This window comes from Puccinia triticina, chromosome 2A, assembly GCF_026914185.1.
Source record: "Puccinia triticina chromosome 2A, complete sequence".
Classification (NCBI taxonomy): Eukaryota; Fungi; Basidiomycota; class Pucciniomycetes; order Pucciniales; family Pucciniaceae; genus Puccinia; species Puccinia triticina.
In genome coordinates, this window is record NC_070559.1 from 8,442,246 (window position 1) to 8,460,999 (window position 18,754).

Consider the following 18,754-nt stretch of genomic DNA (forward strand, 5'->3'; position numbering starts at 1 on the left):
ATGAGGGTTGAGATCCATCATCTGGTCTATTTCGGATTGATGATTGCCTGCATAGCCGTTGATGAAGACACCAGGGAATTTGCTTCGCTTTGGGATGGTGAGATACCTACTCTGTTTTCCTTCCCATCTTGGATGCCCTGTAAAATTCCGTTATAAATGTCACTGCTTGAATTTTTGACCAGGTCACGCTCAGGCGGATGGCTTGACCGTCGCAGTATCACCACTCACAGATCTTCATCGAACAAATCAAGATCACCCCCCAGAAGCAATCAACTTTCTCTCAAAGCTCGAAGCCCACCCGAATAATCATCATAAAAAGGGGCGCAAGGGAAAGAAGCCAAGTTTCCTTGGCCCGCTTGTACCCGGATCTCAGATTCCTACGATGAAGTGGGGAGAGGACCTACGTTTGTTATCCAATTCCGATGAGGATCTGGCTCCGAGTGGATCAACATGTTACAGAGACCTTCCTCAAGCATCTGCACCTTCTCACGATCGAATCGGAATCCTCTCCTCATCATCGACACGAGAATACAGTGGGCAGCACGCCTGGATTGGACCAAGGCCCAACTTGCTGGCTTCTCTAGGGCGTAATCCACTAGAAGCAGCAGGGAATATATTTACGGCTGCCTGTGATTGTAATTGCCTTTCTAGAATCCAGAGACAGTCCAATGAAATCCAGAGTCTTAGAGTTGGTCGTCCGAACCCAGCTCAGATGGACAAGGGAAGAGACCTAGTTCGTACATCGGTTTATGATCTTCCAGTAAGAATCCAGAGGCAGGCCAGTGTCTCCAATAGAGATGCATATGTTAACCCAAGTCAGATCGACGAGGGGAGAGAGATGGCCTCAAATATTTTTGCTCGTGCCAAGCTCAAATCTGCCACGACTTCTGACAATCAGAACACTTTACCACAACCAGTCAAGAAAATGCGAATCGGTCAACCTAGTCTTGGTTCTTCATCGGGTGCCAAAATTTTAAAATATGAAACCTTGGACAATCTAATAGATTTACCTCAGGTCCCATCAACCAGATATTTTTTTCTCAAACCAGCCACCAAAAAGGAAAAAATCAAAAGCCACACTTCAACTGATTGTGAGGTTAGTTCACTCAGACTTGAATTTACTGATGAATTTCTTGGAAGTTTTAACCCCTTATTGGAAGATGAAGTTATCATTAAAGAAACTAGGAAGCTTTTTCAGGATGGAAAGTTAATAATTGAGCAGAACAAATTTCAAGATGCAGTACATGTTTTTCAGGCTTGTCTGAAGATCATGAAAAAATATTCAAGGAAAGATCTGAAGGACAGATATCAAGTCAAACACCCTAGAAGGTTGTATGTTCAAGAAAGCTGCAAGAAATTATGGAATAACATGGCTGCATGGTTTGATGTTTGGCAAAGAAGAACCAAAATCAGCCTTGATGAAATAATTCCATATGGTCCTAATCACATCAGAATGAGGAAGTTATTAGTGCTTCTCTTATTTTTTTCTGAGATGATTGACACAATCATTCCTGATCCAAACAAATTTAAAAGATCTTCCAGCTTAGAAGAAGACTGTAATCCACTAAAATTTGCCATTCATGTGTTCAAAATCATGCATAATCCAGGTAATCTGCCTGATGTAGAAATCATTAAATCACAATTAATTCATCAATGCAATATTAATATGGAAGTTAAAAGATTTTTAAATACTGATGATTCTGCAGATACAATTATTTGGAGATTTATCAGGATTTGGATTCATCTATCTGGCAGGCATGATATCAGACAGGTTTTCTTCAAGGATTCTCATTCTAGCTTAGTTTTTGTTAGCTTTTTTAATAAAATTTTCTGCCTTTCAATTGATAGATTCAACCAGAAAATCAAAGCAGGTGGATCATCTGATTTGTAATTTGTGTTCTAAGTCCTATTTGTTGTATATTAACAAGACATAGATAGTAAGGGGTTTCAAAGTTGGCCAGATGCGACTTGCATGCAATTTTGCAAGTTGGTGTTCAAGTTCATTGTTGAACACTGATTTGCAAAAGTGCATGAAAGTCACATTCTACTACACCTCCCAAACCTGCTTGAATGTTGGGTTTTCAAGAAAAAGCCTTGAAAACCAACTTGCAAAGGTACATGCAAGTCATGCATGGCCCACTTTGAATCCCCCTAGTTTATTTCTATGGGCAATACATGGGCCCTTGGTCTGGCACACATTAAATGAAAGCATTGCCAAAAAACAAATTTCATTGTTTATTAGACTCTGACTTCTACATAACTCCGGTGTATGTATTGGAGGCTCCTTGTAGAGTCTGAGCTGGCGTGAAGTGCATCCTCCAAAAGACGCACAGTCAAACCCTTGAAACCGCATACCCCTTGGTGGACTGAATTTGCTATGTGGTTTGGCAGGTTATGTAGTTACAAGGGTTAGCTACAGGCCAAAATGAGATTTTGGTGGACCCAAATGAGTATGTGGTTTGGGAGGTTATGCCCTTATACAAGTATGTGGTTTCACAGGTTTGACTGTACTCGAAATCTGTTCGGGTTGGGGTGGTTCTGGAATGCTGAATGCAAATTGAATATGCAATTTACTATCGCATCTCAGAAAGATCCCACAGAACACTGGCCTGCCCACCCAATCCTGAAGACATTATCAGTATCAACATGAAATCTCACTTCGAATTCTCTAACCTCCTGGGGACAGTCTACACCAAGGTAAGAAGCGGTTTCCTCTCCCAGCTGCCATCAACGAGCAGTGGCTGATTGTATGATTTCCACCACACAGGGCAATGTGATCTTCACCCCCGATGGCCAGAGCGTAATAAGTCCCGTCGGGAATCGTGTGTCTGTCTTCGATCTCGTCAAGTAAGTCGCCTTCCAAACCACGCTGAGCTAGCTATATTCTACCGATCAATCCTGGAATCCTTATCCGTTTTTTTCTTCTTCTCTACTTTTGAAATAGTAACAAATCACGAACATTAAACTTCCAAAATCGGAAAAATATTCATCGTATCGCTCTAGATCCACGTGGAACCATCCTAATCAGCATTGATGAAGGTAAATATCCTCAAACCAGCTATTTTACTCTCGTAACAAAAAAGCAGGATCTCAATCGTCACATTCATCTTTCTTAGACGGCCGGGCCTTGTTGGTCAATCTGAAACGATCGATTGTACTCCATCATTTCAATTTCAAGCAAAGGGTTGAAGACGTTAAATTCTCTCCGGATGGCAAGTTCGTCTCTTAAAGAAACAATCTCACCCTCGTCCTCTGCAGCTTTCAATTCTGATCCACTCCTTAACTGACTTCGACCTGTTGAATTATTCTCTACAGATACCTCCTCGTCACACACGGTCACCATGCTCAGATATGGCTGAATCCATCGCCCACCATCAAATCTTTCACTCCATTCCATTTACATCGAACGTATACCGGACACTTTGATGATATTGTCTCACTATCCTGGTCGCCTTGCTCGAACTATTTCCTGACAACCAGTCAAGACATGACGGTGAGGATGTACACAGTCAATCCGGTCGAGGGCTACCGGCCGAGGAATTTTACCGGCCACAAGGATACCGTCCTTGGAGCCTGGCTCACCGGAAACCTCTCAGATCCAACCGACGAGCCCCGGGTGATCACCGTCAGTAAAGATGGAGCGTGTTTTGTTTGGCGGAACAAGGACATGGTCGGTCAAGATGATGAATCAGATGGCGAGCAGGATCAGTCTTCCAACGAATCCGTCACCTCCAAGAAAGAGTGTCGGTCTCTAGACCGGGTCCGCTGGGGAATATCGTCTCGACATTATTTCAACGTTGCAGGCACTTACGTCACCACCTGTACCTTCGATTCTTTAACCAACATTCTAGTCATCGGCTTCGCCAACGGTATTTTTGGCCTGTACGAAATAGCGAAGGAGGTCGGCTCGTTTTCAAACATCCATTCTTTATCAGTTTCACAAGAGAAGATCACCAGTGTCGCAATAGATCCAACTGGACAGTGGCTGGCATTCGGGGCATCTAAACTTGGACAGCTACTTGTCTGGGAATGGCAAAGTGAAAGTTATATCTTGAAGCAGCAAGGGCACTACTTTGACATGAACACGCTAGCTTTTTCTTCCGATGGGCAGACTATCGTGACAGGTGGAGACGATGGGAAGGTCAAGGTTTGGAACTCGACGTCTGGCTTCTGTTATGTCACATTCGCCGAACATCAATCGTCAGTTTCAGTCGTCGAGTTTGCAAAGCAAGGCACGGTGATCTTTTCAGCCTCGCTCGACGGGACTATTCGAGCCTTCGACCTGATCCGCTACCGCAACTTTAAGACCTTCACCTCGCCCCATCCAGTCCAATTCAACGCACTCGCCGTCGACCCCTCTGCCGAGGTCGTCGTCGGTGGCGGAGTCGGCGAAGGATTTGAGATTTACGTCTGGTCAGTTCAAACAGGCAAAATCGTCGACATCTTAACCGGCCACGAAGGCCCGATCTCCGCCTTAGCATTCTCCCCACTCGGAGATAAGTTGGTCAGTGTCAGCTGGGACAAGACCGTACGGATCTGGGAGATGTATGGAAGGAAGAACGGGGTCGAGCCACTGCAGTTAGCCTCAGACGGATTGGCAGTCGCGTTTCGTCCCGATGGTGCCGAGGTCGCAGTCTCAACCTTGGACGGTCAAGTGGCCTTCTTCGATGTCGCAGAGGGCAAACAAAAGTCGCTGATCGAAGGACGGAAAGATATTTCTGGTGGAAGGAAGTTTGAAGATCGAATCACCGCTGCAAATAGTGCCAGTGGCAAAAGCTTCAACAGTCTCTGCTACACTGCTGATGGATTGCAACTCCTGGCTGGAGGTAATAGTAAATACGTTTGCCTGTACGATTGTCGTGATGGCGTGCTGCTCAAACGATTCGAAATCTCGGAGAATTTGAGTTTGGATGGGACCGAAGAATTTCTGGACAGTCGAAAGCTCCTAGAATCTGGCATATCAGTCAATGAGATCAATGATACGGCTGAATTGTCTGACTTGGATGACAGGCTGGATGCAAATAAGATCCTTCCAGGATCCAAAGGTGGCGATATGTCCCGGCGGAAATACAAACCCGAGATCCGGACCAAATCGGTGAAGTTTTCGCCGACTGGAAGGTCGTGGGGAGCCGCTTCGACCGATGGACTGCTGCTCTATTCCCTGGATGATACGATTCACTTTGATCCCTTTGAACTATCGCTCGAGATCACCCCGACATCGATCCAGCAAACCGTCAAGAAATCAGAATATCTCAAAGCTCTCGTGATGGCGTTCAGATTGAATGAAAAGTATATGATCAAATTCGTCTACCAATCGATCCCGTTCAAAGAAATCAAGATCATCGCGGCACAGCTCCCGCCGACTTATGTGTCCAAGCTGCTCGAATTTATCTCGAAAGCCATGGTTGACGGCTCGTCTAATCATCTCCAGTTTAACCTCACTTGGATCAACTCTATCCTCACCTCTCATGGACGATACCTCAAGAACCATTCCAACGAGGTCGCGCCGACGATGCGCTCGGTCCAAAAAGCTCTCCTCGACTCCCATTCTTCCGTATCTAAACTGTAAGTCCTATCTTCTCCAGAGATTGAGGGGCATCTCAGGCAGAGAGACGAAGATTGAAATGGCTCGTACTGACTCCTCCTCATCGACGGTCATGATTGTTTTGCTCCACAGATCGAACTCAAACACTTATATGCTCCGCTACTTGATTGACCAAAATAACCTCCAGCGTAATCCTCTTGCGCTTGGTTCAGATCCTGATGGTGATGGTGATGTGGAAATGTCTTGATTGACTTGGTTTGTTTATTGGTGCCACTCATGCTCTCAAGCATTTGGCTACATTTTTTATGTCTTTCTTAGGTTCCTTTGTTGATTGAGTTGTTACATTCTTCATATACCTCCTGCCTTTTTGCACCCTCAATGTTACTCTTTTTTTGCCGACCTGTGTTCTTTTTTTTACCTCTCGCAAAAACACATGGAAAAAATAATCAAACAAAACCGATTTTCGCAATAAACAGTCGAAGTTACCTATTCACACGAGAGCTACTCTTCATGTATGAAAACATGATCTCCACCCAAATAACAATTTCATTTTTGTCTAATATGCAAACCTCTGCAGGGCTTGGGTTTGGGTGGACTCGAGGACATTTCAGCATCCAACTTGGGAATTCTGAATTTCTGATCATATGTTCACCAATTGTGGCTGGGCGATTGTGTAAGATTAATTGGAGGACTTCCCGTCGATCTGGAAAGTCAGATCTGAGCCACCAGATATCAAATTTCGCAGGGAAATCTGGGTCCCCGAAGATCCCCGAAGTGATCCAGAGTTCCAGATTCCAGATTTCCCTGCGAAATCTGAAATTCCAGATCTGTTCAAAAGTGACGGGAAGTCCTCCATTATCCAGTTGTAAAGTTGCAATCTGGCCTGGCGGTAATGTCTTCAGGCCCGATGAAACCAGCGTCAAGTACCACTTGCGCATCGGAGTACAAAACCTGTACCACCGGTGGGGTCCTCAGGGCTCAATGCAACTTGGCTGCCCGTCTCGAGTCCTCGACACACCGACCACGCACAGTTAACTTTAAGTGCCTCATTCTTCCGGGTGACTGGGCTGAGCAGGAGGCCATCCGCAAAGAATATTTGGGCAGCCCCGATTGGTTGCGTTGTCAGGCGGAACATGTTAAACTAATCTCCTCTTCTTAAAGAGTCACTCATTCACACGTTCCGACAGGACAGTCATATAGCCTAATAGCCTTCTGCTAAAAGTCCGTAATAATTGACATCTCCAGCAGTCCCCAAGCCACCTTCTTCACTGCAGCCAATCAGCTTATCGTCCATCCCTCAACTCGACTCCGAGCCTTTTGGATCTTTGAATAGAGTTTTTTTTCTTCAGTAAATCTATAGATTGGACCAAGCCGTGAAATCAACATGTCATCGAACAACATCACGACGGGTGCTGTAAGTATTGAGGATGAGTGCAGTCAGTCTTTCGCGTTTCTTCCTCTCTGTTACTTTGCTTTCAAGGTTCAGAGTCTTCCCTGCTGATTTCTCCCTCTTGGATTCTCCATTCTGATACTTTGATCGCTCAAACAGGCAACATTGCACCTGTAAGTAAAATTATCATTGAACATTATGATTTTTCTGACAAATCTTTCAACCCTGTCTTGATTTTCAAACTGTAGCTCAATGACCGACTCCCATTACGCATTGCAGCCATTTTTATTATCCTTGTCACTTCAATGCTAGGAACATTGTTTCCAGTCCTCACCCGACAATCCAAACGTTTTTCTGTTTCCCCCTGGATATACGAAGCGGTCAAATATTTCGGAAGCGGGGTCATACTGGCAACTGCACTCATTCATGTAAGATCATCTTTCTTTGACTTTTAATATATATTACCTTGACACAAAGAAACTTATAATTTTCCAATTCATGAAGCTCCTAGCGCCTGCGAATGAAGCGCTATCATCTCCGTGTCTGCCTGTCGGATGGTCACTATATCCTTTTTCACAGGGTATAACACTAGCATCCATCTTTGTAATTTTTATAATCGAGATCATTGTAAGTGAAGCGTATCCTGAGTAAGGAGCCGACTCAAGCTTACGCCCTCTTCCAGGCTATTCGAGTAGGAACTTCACGCCTTGCAGCTTTAGGACTCAAGTACTGCGCTCATGGCATTGGTGCCGATCAATCACCAGCACACGGATCCAATATACCTCCAGCTTCTGGCGCACCACATGATACAAATCATCGACTGGAATCAAAGTTAGATAAATTGAGTGAGGAAACTGCCGCCACTCCCACTTGCTTGCCCACCGCCGAGGTGGGCTCCCAACTCATAGGGGCCGCTATTTTGGAGTTGGGTGTTATTTTTCATAGGTAAATTCGAATTCAACTGGTGTCAGAAAGGCCTTCACAATCGCTGACATGTCTATTAATTATACAGCATTGTGATTGGCCTAACCCTTGCAGTGAATGCGCAATTCACCACTTTTTTTTTAGTTATCATTTTTCATCGTAAGTCTTTTTGAGACAGTGCATCTATAGTTACAACTTAATGACAAGCCATCAATACCTTTTCCAGAAATGTTTGAGGGTCTGGGCTTAGGCGCAAGGCTGTCTCAACTCACACTCCCGTCACGATTCAGACGACTACCCCTCTGGGGTAGCTTGCTGTACTCCTTTGTCACTCCACTTGGCTTGTCAATAGGCTTAGGACTACGGAATACGTGGGTAGATACCAAAATCAGATTTCTGACCAGATGCTCACCAAAGATCTCTATTTCTTACCTTTCTTCCAGCTACAACCCAAATTCCGCGACCGCATTGATTGTGTCAGGATGTCTAGATTCTTTCTCCGCTGGAATACTACTTTACACAGGACTTGTAGAGCTTTTGGCTCATGATTTCATTTTCAATCAAACTTTGCTATTAGAGCACAGTAATAGCAGGTTAACTTTTGACATCACATGCGTGATTTCTGGCGCAGGGTGAGCACGACTTCTGACAATACAGGCGCTGCTTGCAAACTATTTGGCTTGGTCTCATGTGTTGGATTTTTTCTTTCACTATTTTTAGATTAATGGCCCTGCTAGGTCGATGGGCTTAGAAACCAATTAGGTATCTAGGGTATTCAAAATTGATTTTTGAATATCATTTTACTTAAAATCATAAGATTTATCAAAGTTTTGAGAGGCGCTTGAAATGAAGAGAACCCTCAACTTTCACCCCATCAAAAGTTTGGACATGTAGATCTTATGATTTTATGTAGAAAGTGGTTTGAAAATCAATTTTGAACACCACAATCTTTCCAAATTTCGCATCTGGAGCATTTGTAACCGTATTTTCCTGTCTTTCCAAATTTTGCGTCCGGAGTATTTGTAAATGTATTTTCCTGTGGCTTTACCACTAGAATATGTTACATACTTTCGTTCTGGATGGATACAAAAGGTTGTGATGGCTAGTTGAGAATCCTCCAGGAATCCTCCACGCTAAACACGTGGCTGTAGCTGAAAATCGAAGCCTTTCTGGAATCCCGTGAGGGCACGTTTCTTCGCAACGGATGGTTGCAAGAATTTATGCATACACACACTTTATAAATGGCCTGCATACCCAAATCGGCCACGTATCGTCATGGATATCCCCGCTTTGTTCGTCGCTCCCTTCTGGGCTACATATCGGTGTGGCTGGGTCGCTGTATGGTTACATGCCCGCCCTCTAAAACCACCCGCCGTGCCAGCGCCTCACGATTGCAGGGAAATTGCACACAACAAATTTCACTTTAGATGTTGCAAAATTAATAACGGGCAATCTCACTGACGGAAGCTGGAGTGTTGTATGCCTTGCGGATTCTTCCGATGTTGATTGTTGCCGCCTTCATCTTATGTAAAGTGATTCTATAAGATTTGAAATATAAAATCTCCGGTGCTCTTTGGCGTGAAAAGAAAAGCAACATTTATCGAGATTTATCGGCAGTCATCGGGCTCCGAGCTAATCAAATCAGAGACAGACATCCAGTACATAAAGTCTTCCCACCCACTCAGCCACAGTGTACCAAGCATCACCAGTGGGGCAATCCGCATCGGACAGAGATCGGACAGGCTTCTGGCTCCCTGGGGGCCGGCCGACTTCTGAGCCCAGGGGAGCACCTGAGGCTGTCCGCCCCAGATTCTGCTGCCTTGGTGGCATCTATAGGAGCCTTTAGGAGCATGGGCTTGTATAGATTGCTCCAGGTAAAGCCCGAAGGAGACCGATGTTATAGTCTCCTCCGGCTGGTTGAGCCGCAGCCGAGTACCACTGCTCTGTAAGTCTGGTGTTCTAGACGAACAAGACCTCAATCGAACACTCACACAAGCTTCGATGATAGAGCTTCATATTTACATACATCAAAAAGGAAAGCGAAGGTCGGTCTGTGTCTGGGCCCTGAACAGTGAACATACATAATCAAATGTTTGTAGTCAGGACTCTGGGCTCTCGGCTGAGTTCTTTACAGTGCTGGACTTCTGTAAAAGGCCTGATCCTGATCAAGGCGGTGCACCGGCGGTTGCTAGTTATGGCCAAGGACTATCGTTTTTTGCTTGGCGGTCTGCTTGGTTTCCTTTTTTTGTCGGCTTGGTTTGTGAAGATCTGTTGATTGCATGCGCATACATGCTGCTGCTGGTAAATACAAAAACTTACAAAAAAAGTATCCTACAATAATATGCCGCTGGATATCAAGTAAAAGGAGCGGAAAGAGAGCCGATGGAGGAAGACCCTGGGGATATCAGTCGAGCCTGTTCATTCGCGCTCGATCAAGAGGTAAACTTCATGGGCCATGTGTATGGTGATTGGTGTCGATGTGTGTTATATCCGCAAGGAGTACATGAAGTTCTTGTTTTTTTTTTTAATATTGAAAATGGAAATCAGCTTTCGATTAACCGCGTATGCACCAGCTTTCGAAGCTGCTCAGCTGAGCGTATCCTTGCGACTAACCAGGACAGGGCAGCAGCTGGGGGAGCAAGAATGAGGAATGCTAGACTGTCCTTGAGTGTTCGCCTAAACAGCACATGCCTCATGAGGAAGAGGGCTTGAGTGCAAGGATGTGTGGCCGACATGGACTGAGCCCATATGGGCCTGCCCTTGACTCGCTTAAAGCCGAGAATGCCGTCGACGACAGGTGTGGTATTTTTGTAGAGTCTACGATGTCCCCCAGTGCCCTCTCACGTCGAGGGGTGCCGGGTGTGCCGGGTTTGACGGCGATCAGGAAGACGATGGCCGATAGGAAGATCGGATGATGTCGGTCGGATGTTGGTGAATCGATAGATGGCTGCTCAACCCATCTTGTTGACCCTTGTCAGGTGGCCCACCCGCAAAGCTCGATCAAGAAGAACTCTCGTCCATGGCCGAGGCCGATTGTATGCATTTCCAGATGATGTGGATGCATATTACATACGCTGCTTGTATGCTGTCCTTATGTAATGCCAGTTTTCTCTCCTGTTTTTTGTACAGTTTTTCTTTTTTTTTGGGTTTTTTTAATCGCCTGCGCTCGCTGATGAGCAATCTCGTGTGATCCACATCGATCACTCTCTTCGACCTTCCCCCAACCCCACGAAGCCATACACATCCTCCTCCTCTTGTTACGGTTTCCGCTCTTGTTTTCCTTCCTTCTCCTCCTCTCCTCTCCTCCCCCCCAGCCCCAGCCCCTCTCTGACCTAGCCCGAGCCTGTTGTGTATCCTTCCTTCTCGCTCGCTCGCTGCCACTCGCATCAGCGCCACCCAGAAAACACCCGCCTCGACTCGCTCCTCGCCGTGACCGACGCGAGCTGTCCTTTCACGATCGTTACCTAAAAATAAAAGTAAAAATACATATTCAAAACACATTATAAACACTTGAAATAAATCTGTCCCTCACTTTGTTTGTTTGGCTTGGTGGATTGTTGAGTTTGATTGATTGATTTCTGATTGTTTGTGTTTCCCCCCGCCTGTTCATCCGTTTGTCACTGGGCCCTTCCACCTGGGCCGATTGGCTTGGATTGCTCGTTTGGGTTTACAGAAAACAGCCATTTAAATACTCCATCCGCCCTCCTTTTCCCCCTTTCTCCCCTGAGCGAGCGGGCCACTAGTACCCTAGGAACCTATCGCACCGTCATTCCTGCTGCAAATATTCGGCCATCAACCTTGTTTTACATACTCATTTACTTGCCATCTCTCTCCGCCAGGCCTGCCTGCCCTCCCCCCTTCCCGCCACCCCCCTCTCTCGCTCTCGCTCTCGCCCTTTGAACCGCAACTGAAGTGGCCCGGCCCTCGCTCCGCATCCAGAATCTCTATATAAGCCGTCCTATTCTCAGTCAACAGCTCAGCCTTCCCCCCACCAAATCTCCGTACACTCCCCTCAGCACACCTTCCGCGGCTTCCATCGCACTTTTTTATCCTCCCAGCCCGCCAGCCCTGAAACTTGTCTCAAGACCCAGCACAACCCGCCTCTCCTTCTTCGATCTTGTACTACATAACTTCCTGATCTCTACCGGCCTTCACCGAAATCTACCGTAAGTCACCTCTATGCAGTACAGTGCCCGTTGACGTCATTCCCCCTCTTGATGATCTGCCGGAGTGGTGCTGATCAAACTTGAAGATAATGCTAATTGACGATATGTACGTTTTTCTGCAGGTGGTAGGTGTTGGATGGACTTCAACAAACTGTGACCGGCAAACCCAGGACGAGCCATCATGGACGATGACGGCCCTTCATTCACAATCTATCAAGATCCCCCGGATCTACACCCGCCACCCTCAACCGCCGAACCCCGCCGCCCCCTCTCACCTTCCACCCGCCCGGCACTTGCCGAGATCAGACTGCTCTCGTGGGCAAATGAAGCCCATTGCGACAGTGCACTCAAGCACGAAATGTTATCATCTCAGCCAGACTCTTCATCCGAGCCACCCGCCAGTCCTGCCTGTGCTGAAGACGAAGAATCTAAAGAAAACATCGACTCGAGACCAGTAGATGCTCAGTCATTCAAAACGCCTCCCCGCAAGGTATGTATTTTCTCAATCCGACCACTTCCTACCCTTTTCTACGATTACTCTACTAACACAGCACCCCACTTCTCTCTCCCAACCCAGCTCCTCTCGCCTGCCATCAACCGTACCACGCCAATCCACACCGCAACTAGTCCGACAACTCCCTCACTCGTTCCGCTTCGGATTTAACTCCTTCGCCATCTAGCTCTCGATTCATGATGGCCGACTTGGGTCTCACTTCCATTGGACCATCAATCGCGCTCCTCCCGCCCTTGCGACTGCCGCTCCTTTCGTGCAACGCCGCCACCAGCTACCTTCTTGCTTTCCTCCTCAGCTGCTACCCTCAATATCTATTTAACCAACGTGTGTACTATCGATCCGTTTAATTGAATGACACTCTTCTGTGATCTGTCCTCAACCAGAATTTCCTTAACCAGTTTCAAATAGATGTGATCCCGTTTTGTTTATTTGCGATCTAAGTTGTTGATAACGCATCTCTCTTCTCTTTCTCTAGTTTCCTCCTTTTTTTATAGCAACGTCTTGACACTGTCTTGGATATATTTCCGCTCTCTCTCACCTCCCTTCGATTTCTGTAGTCAATTGTCTTATTCTTTCATCAGTTTGTTTTGGTGTTTTCTTCGATTTTTTACGTTTTTTTTAGAAAACAGAGCAGCCCTACTCCCGTATCTGTTGATGACCAAAATTAAGTCAACTACCTATCCCCATCCACCTCATATCTTACTATATGTTACGCCTTCAGATTATGTCTGATTCACAAAACTTAAACCAAATCAAACTATGCGTCACAAAAAAGAGAAACAATACCCTTTCTACAAATATAACTTTTAGCTGTCCAGCGACAGGAGGGCGCGAGGCTACTGCGCCCCTTATTAAACCCAATCCCGGGAAGGAGCTTGAGCGTTCGTCTCTGATTATTGGTTAAGCACCTGTTGCAAGAAAGCCAATATGTAACCCTCACAGGCTCTTTCATTGCCTTCACAAAAAAATGCCTGTCGAGTGCACGCGGATGGGCGCCATGAGCCTTCAAGTATCTGCGGAGCCTTGTCGTCGTCAGCATTTTTCTTGAAATGTGTTTCCCCGCAAGACTCGCTTCTCTATTGGCATCTCTGTCTCTTCTGTCTGAACCAAGATACTGAAAAGTGCAAGGTAGCTAATTGCTAACGCATTCCCAACGTACGAACAATGAAACCCATGACGAGACGAAAATGACCTCGAGTGAATACCTGTCCTAAGGTGGATTGCAACTAGCGTACGTGAAAGATGGATGGAAACAACTCCTGACCTCACTGTCTGCTGGGGTTGGAAGTTCGGATGCTCTTTTACCCTCATTAGCGTGTAGGATGAAGTATAATCACATCAACTTTGTTTAACTTGTTTTGCCGTTCTTGCTTTCTACTTCTTCCTCGTGGTCTCCGCTCGTTCTCACACTTAGTTTGTTGTTGATTCTTTTTAAATAAGATAATGCAGAAAACTGGTTTGTACGATTTGAAGACACGATTTCAATAAAATGGAAATGATGGACTCTCCATGGAGAAAAACAAAAAACATCCAAGTACATCAAACCAAAGCGGACTCAGGTGAGAGATGAACAAGAGGTCTGATAATCGACGTCCTTCTTCAGAACTTTCGCGACCAAGCCTTGGCCGATACCTTCACAGATTTCTGAGAGCCAAGCCTCGGGATCGAACACAACTTTTTGGCTACGGCCATCACGATCAGCACCACGACTACCAAAACCAGAAGTCTTGTTAGGATTATACGGTAGTAATGTCATCAACCGGCTTGTGAGATTTTTCATTCCTGAGTCTGAGTGTAATTGTATGAGTCTTTCCTGCCAAACTGATTCTTTGAGGGTTGTGAAAGGGGTGTGATTGTGATGGTGTGGTCTACCCCCGCAAGCAATCTGTAGTGTTGAGGTTACGCTTGTTGACTGAGAATATGGGAGGCGAGTAGTGGGGGTTTTTGAAAGAGGAGCTTGACTCAGGTTGGGCAAAAGTGGGTCTCTTGTTGTTGGGCTCTGACTCGATGATTTTATTTCATACTTGAGGAGCGGACATGTATACACAACTAGAGAGCCCCCTGCACAAGATCCAGAGGGGGCCTAACAGCATGTAACATACAAGACAAAATAAACTAACATCTGTAATAACAAGTCAGTGACAGGGACAGGACAGGAACTGGGATAGGGGACAGGGACAGGAACTGGAACTGGACAGAGGACAGGACAGGAACAGGGAACTTTACTGGAGACTGGGAAAGAATACTTTACTGGGGACTGGGGACTGGGGACTGGATAATTTACTGGGGACTGGGTACTGGGGACTGAATAATTTACTGGGGACTGGGGACTGGGGACTGAAGACAGAATACTTTACTGGGGACTGGGCACTGGAAAATTTACTGGGGACTGGGGATGGTAGGGGAATGTGAGCGGACAGAGAGACAGATATTCTGACACACCCCCGCGCGAACAGTCGGGGAACAGGGGAATGAGCTAGAAGTTGAGAGATTGGAGAGGTTAGAGTTCGCTGACTTCAGATTGATGATCATCGTTGTCATCGAAGGCAACATGGGAGGGGAGCTTGTCAAAAGAAGCAGCGAGATTGTCCGTAGATTCAATCGTTGAGGCGTTGGGTTCCACGACTTCGACAGAGAACATGGTTGGCGCCGGCGGTGCTAGCATTGCAAGGTGGGCTTCGGCTTCTAGCTTTGCTTTCAAATATTTCCGATAATCTGCAAGCTTGCCTGGATGGAGAGAAAAACAATCTTCTGCTTGATGAGGGGCTGAAGGAAGGTGACGACCTTGGGGACACTTTTGAGTGAGGAGCGCTGAGGCCTCGTCTGAGTCGGAGGGAACGTTAACTCGAGGTTTGGATTGCACAGGAGCGGAGTCGGCACTGATTTGGCTGTCGAGCATTTCGAGGACGGTCTCGTATGTCACTTCCATGGACGACGAGGTACCTGAAGCAATGATGGCATTACGGACATGAGCGAGCTCGTTGGGGATCTTCATCAAGATTATGTGACCAAGAGACTCCTCGTCGATCGACGCATCGAGAGATTCCAAGACTGCGATGCCGTCCCAGAATGCTGAGATGAACTGCTGAACGTTATTGACTCGTAAGGGAAGGTGCACCAGTCGATACCAGGCCTTAAACTTGTTCGCTTGCTTCTTCGAGGCACCGAACTCAAGGATGTTTGACCATAGCTTCTTAGGACAATTAGCTCCACCGTTCTTCTTTACGCGACCCGAGACTGAGAAGTGGACCCTAGTGATGATCGTCGCATGGGCTAGATCCAAACGTTTTGATTGATCGACTTCGAAGATCTTTCCATCGTCGCCACGGATCTTGGCGGGTTCTTTACCAATAACGAGCTGATAAAGTTCTTTAGCTTTAAGTACAGATGACATCTTAGAGACCCAGTCGACATAGTTGTCCTTGGTGAGCTCGGGAATATGAAACTTGTCGGTGCTGGCCATGTTTAGCGGAACGAGAATACGAAGGGGTCGAACAAGGAGGAGTCTTGACGAGACTGTAAATCTGTTGAGGTTACGCTTGTTGACTGAGAATATGGGAGGCGAGTAGTGGGGGTTTTTGAAAGAGGAGCTTGACTCAGGTTGGGCAAAAGTGGGTCTCTTGTTGTTGGGCTCTGACTCGATGATTTTATTTCATACTTGAGGAGCGGACATGTATACACAACTAGAGAGCCCCCTGCACAAGATCCAGAGGGGGCCTAACAGCATGTAACATACAAGACAAAATAAACTAACATCTGTAATAACAAGTCAGTGACAGGGACAGGACAGGAACTGGGATAGGGGACAGGGACAGGAACTGGAACTGGACAGAGGACAGGACAGGAACAGGGAACTTTACTGGAGACTGGGAAAGAATACTTTACTGGGGACTGGGGACTGGGGACTGGATAATTTACTGGGGACTGGGTACTGGGGACTGAATAATTTACTGGGGACTGGGGACTGGGGACTGAAGACAGAATACTTTACTGGGGACTGGGCACTGGAAAATTTACTGGGGACTGGGGATGGTAGGGGAATGTGAGCGGACAGAGAGACAGATATTCTGACATGTAGTTCCTGTGAGATATTGGCCAAATTTACAAGTGATTTCAACCTGGTTGATGGTTTTTTTTATTAAAAAAACAGACTTACTTCGTGCACTGCAAAAAGCTCTTCGCGCACTTATGGTGTTCAAAGTTGGTTTGCATAATTTTATGCATGCATAAATCATAAAATCATAAAATCTTTTTTGCAGGGGATATGGCTGTCTGATTATGTAATACAAAATTTCCTCACCAAAATATTTTTATGATTTTATGATTTATGCATGCATAAAATTATGCAAACCAACTTTGAACACCATAACTGTACAGTGGGTTATCCAAAGTTTTCACCTACACAATTTTCAATGCAGAAGCTCAGGTATGGAGGTACTGGTCCGCCAATTTTGCCATAAAAGTCGAATTTCCGCCCCTGGACTGCCAATTTGGCCAGTTTTCTGCCAAACTTGCTAAAGTTGTGGCACTGAACCACCATCCATTCCAGGGCTCAAACCGACCCCTCCCCATCTAGATTACCGCAGCGGTGCCCAGCCCGGGCTGTGAGCCCAAACCGGTACATCTCTCTCAACAGGCAAGCAGAGGGACATATACTCCTGATGACTGGTATTGTTCCAGTCATCAATACTTGATAAAAAGTGAGGTACACACCTCCTTGACTGGTACGGTCCCAGTCATTGAGGTACACACCTCAATGTCCAATATTGTATTGGTCATTGAGGTATACACCTCACTGACCAGCCCAATTAATATTGGTCATATAATGCCAGTCATCAAGATACATGCCTTGATTAATGACATGACACCATTCATCCAGCTACAATAACAGTCATTGAGGTACCTTGCTGATCAGTATCATATTGGTATTTGAGGTACACACACACCTCACTGACTGATGCTGTATTGGTCTTTGAGGTTTACACCTCACTGACCGGTGTTATATTGGCCATTGAGGTAAACACCTCACTGACCAATGTTGTATCAATCATTGAGAGGGGTAATATATGTCCCTCCGGTTGCCTGTCAAGACAGATGTACCAGTCCGGGCTCACAGCCCGGGTACCACTGCGGTGATCTACCCGGGGAGGGGTCTGTTTCCGCCCCGGCATGGATGGTGGTTCAGTGCCACAACTTTGGCAAGTTTGGCAGAAAACTGACTGGCCAATGTGGCAGTCCAGGGGCAGAAATTCAACTTTTCTGGCAAAGTTGGCGGGCCAGTACCTCCATACTCAGGCCACAGACTTTAATTCATGAGATTGGCCACAGGGGTGGAAACAAAGTTCCAAAGAATGATTATGAAATAAAAAAAAGTAAAAATGTGAAAATTATTTAATTTCTTGCAAATTTCTCAGAATTTTCATTACTGCTCAAACCAAGGAGGGAGAATTGGAGAGCACAGTATGGCATGCAACAAGAATGATAAAAAATGGAAATTTTTGAAACCATTGCCAATGATTTTTATTGGATCAAATAAATTGAGTCAAATTAGTGGTTATTTGGGCTACAGTCCCTGAGTTCAATTTGAAATTGGTGGATAGCCCATCCACCCAAAAATTATTGAAAATGGTTTCAAAAATTTTCATTTTTTATCATTCTTATTGCATGCCATACTGTGCTCTCCAATTTCTTGGTTTGAGCAGTAATGAACTTTCTGAGAAATTTGCAAGAAATTAAATAATTTTCACATTTTTACTTTTTTTTATTTCATAATCATTCTTTGAAACTTCTCTCCCACCCCTGTGGCCAATCTCATGAATTAAAGTCTGTGACCTGAGCTTCTGCATTGAAAATTGTGGAGGTGAAAACTTTGGATAACCCACTGCACAGTGCGCAAAGAGCTTTTTGCAGTGCACAGAGTAAGTCCGTTTCTTTAAAAAAAAACCATCAACCAGGTTGAAATCACTTGTAAATTTGGCCAATATGTCACAGGAGTTACAGATTGCTTGCTGTGAGAAATCACGCCTAGGCAAACGGCGCAGCACCCATAAATTGGGAAAGCGGCCGGGCGCTCATTTAGCTGCGGACACACTGCAAAAAAAACTTGGTCAACTGCTTGCAGTTGACATGCAGGATACTCAAGCCAAGCTGCCATTGTAACTCCACCTGAATGCACAAGTGTCTTTGTTGGCACAGTCACTGTGCAAGGTGTACAG

At 45.8% G+C, this 18,754-nt stretch overlaps 3 protein-coding genes across 3 annotated transcripts; all 3 read left to right on the forward strand.

Annotated features, from left to right (window-relative positions):
* PtA15_2A891 (uncharacterized protein) lies at positions 1-5,792 on the forward strand (the record flags this gene model as incomplete). The annotated part of the gene is made up of 8 exons (XM_053166958.1): positions 1-97; positions 183-533; positions 2,588-2,697; positions 2,768-2,847; positions 2,945-3,039; positions 3,117-3,216; positions 3,316-5,565; positions 5,678-5,792. 8 exons carry the CDS (start codon positions 1-3, stop codon positions 5,790-5,792), a joined length of 3,198 nt encoding a protein of 1,065 aa, XP_053018129.1.
* A 1,137-nt stretch (positions 5,793-6,929) lies between these two features.
* Positions 6,930-8,610, forward strand: PtA15_2A892 (uncharacterized protein; the record flags this gene model as incomplete). The annotated part of the gene is made up of 9 exons (XM_053166959.1): positions 6,930-6,981; positions 7,095-7,108; positions 7,184-7,363; positions 7,440-7,562; positions 7,618-7,880; positions 7,948-8,018; positions 8,086-8,230; positions 8,303-8,491; positions 8,580-8,610. The coding sequence occupies 9 exons, from the start codon at positions 6,930-6,932 to the stop codon at positions 8,608-8,610; spliced, it is 1,068 nt and encodes a 355-aa protein (XP_053018130.1).
* A 3,596-nt stretch (positions 8,611-12,206) lies between these two features.
* Positions 12,207-12,689, forward strand: PtA15_2A893 (uncharacterized protein; the record flags this gene model as incomplete). Its single annotated transcript, XM_053166960.1, has 2 exons — positions 12,207-12,515; positions 12,603-12,689. The coding sequence occupies 2 exons, from the start codon at positions 12,207-12,209 to the stop codon at positions 12,687-12,689; spliced, it is 396 nt and encodes a 131-aa protein (XP_053018131.1).
* Positions 12,690-18,754: the final 6,065 nt, after the last annotated feature.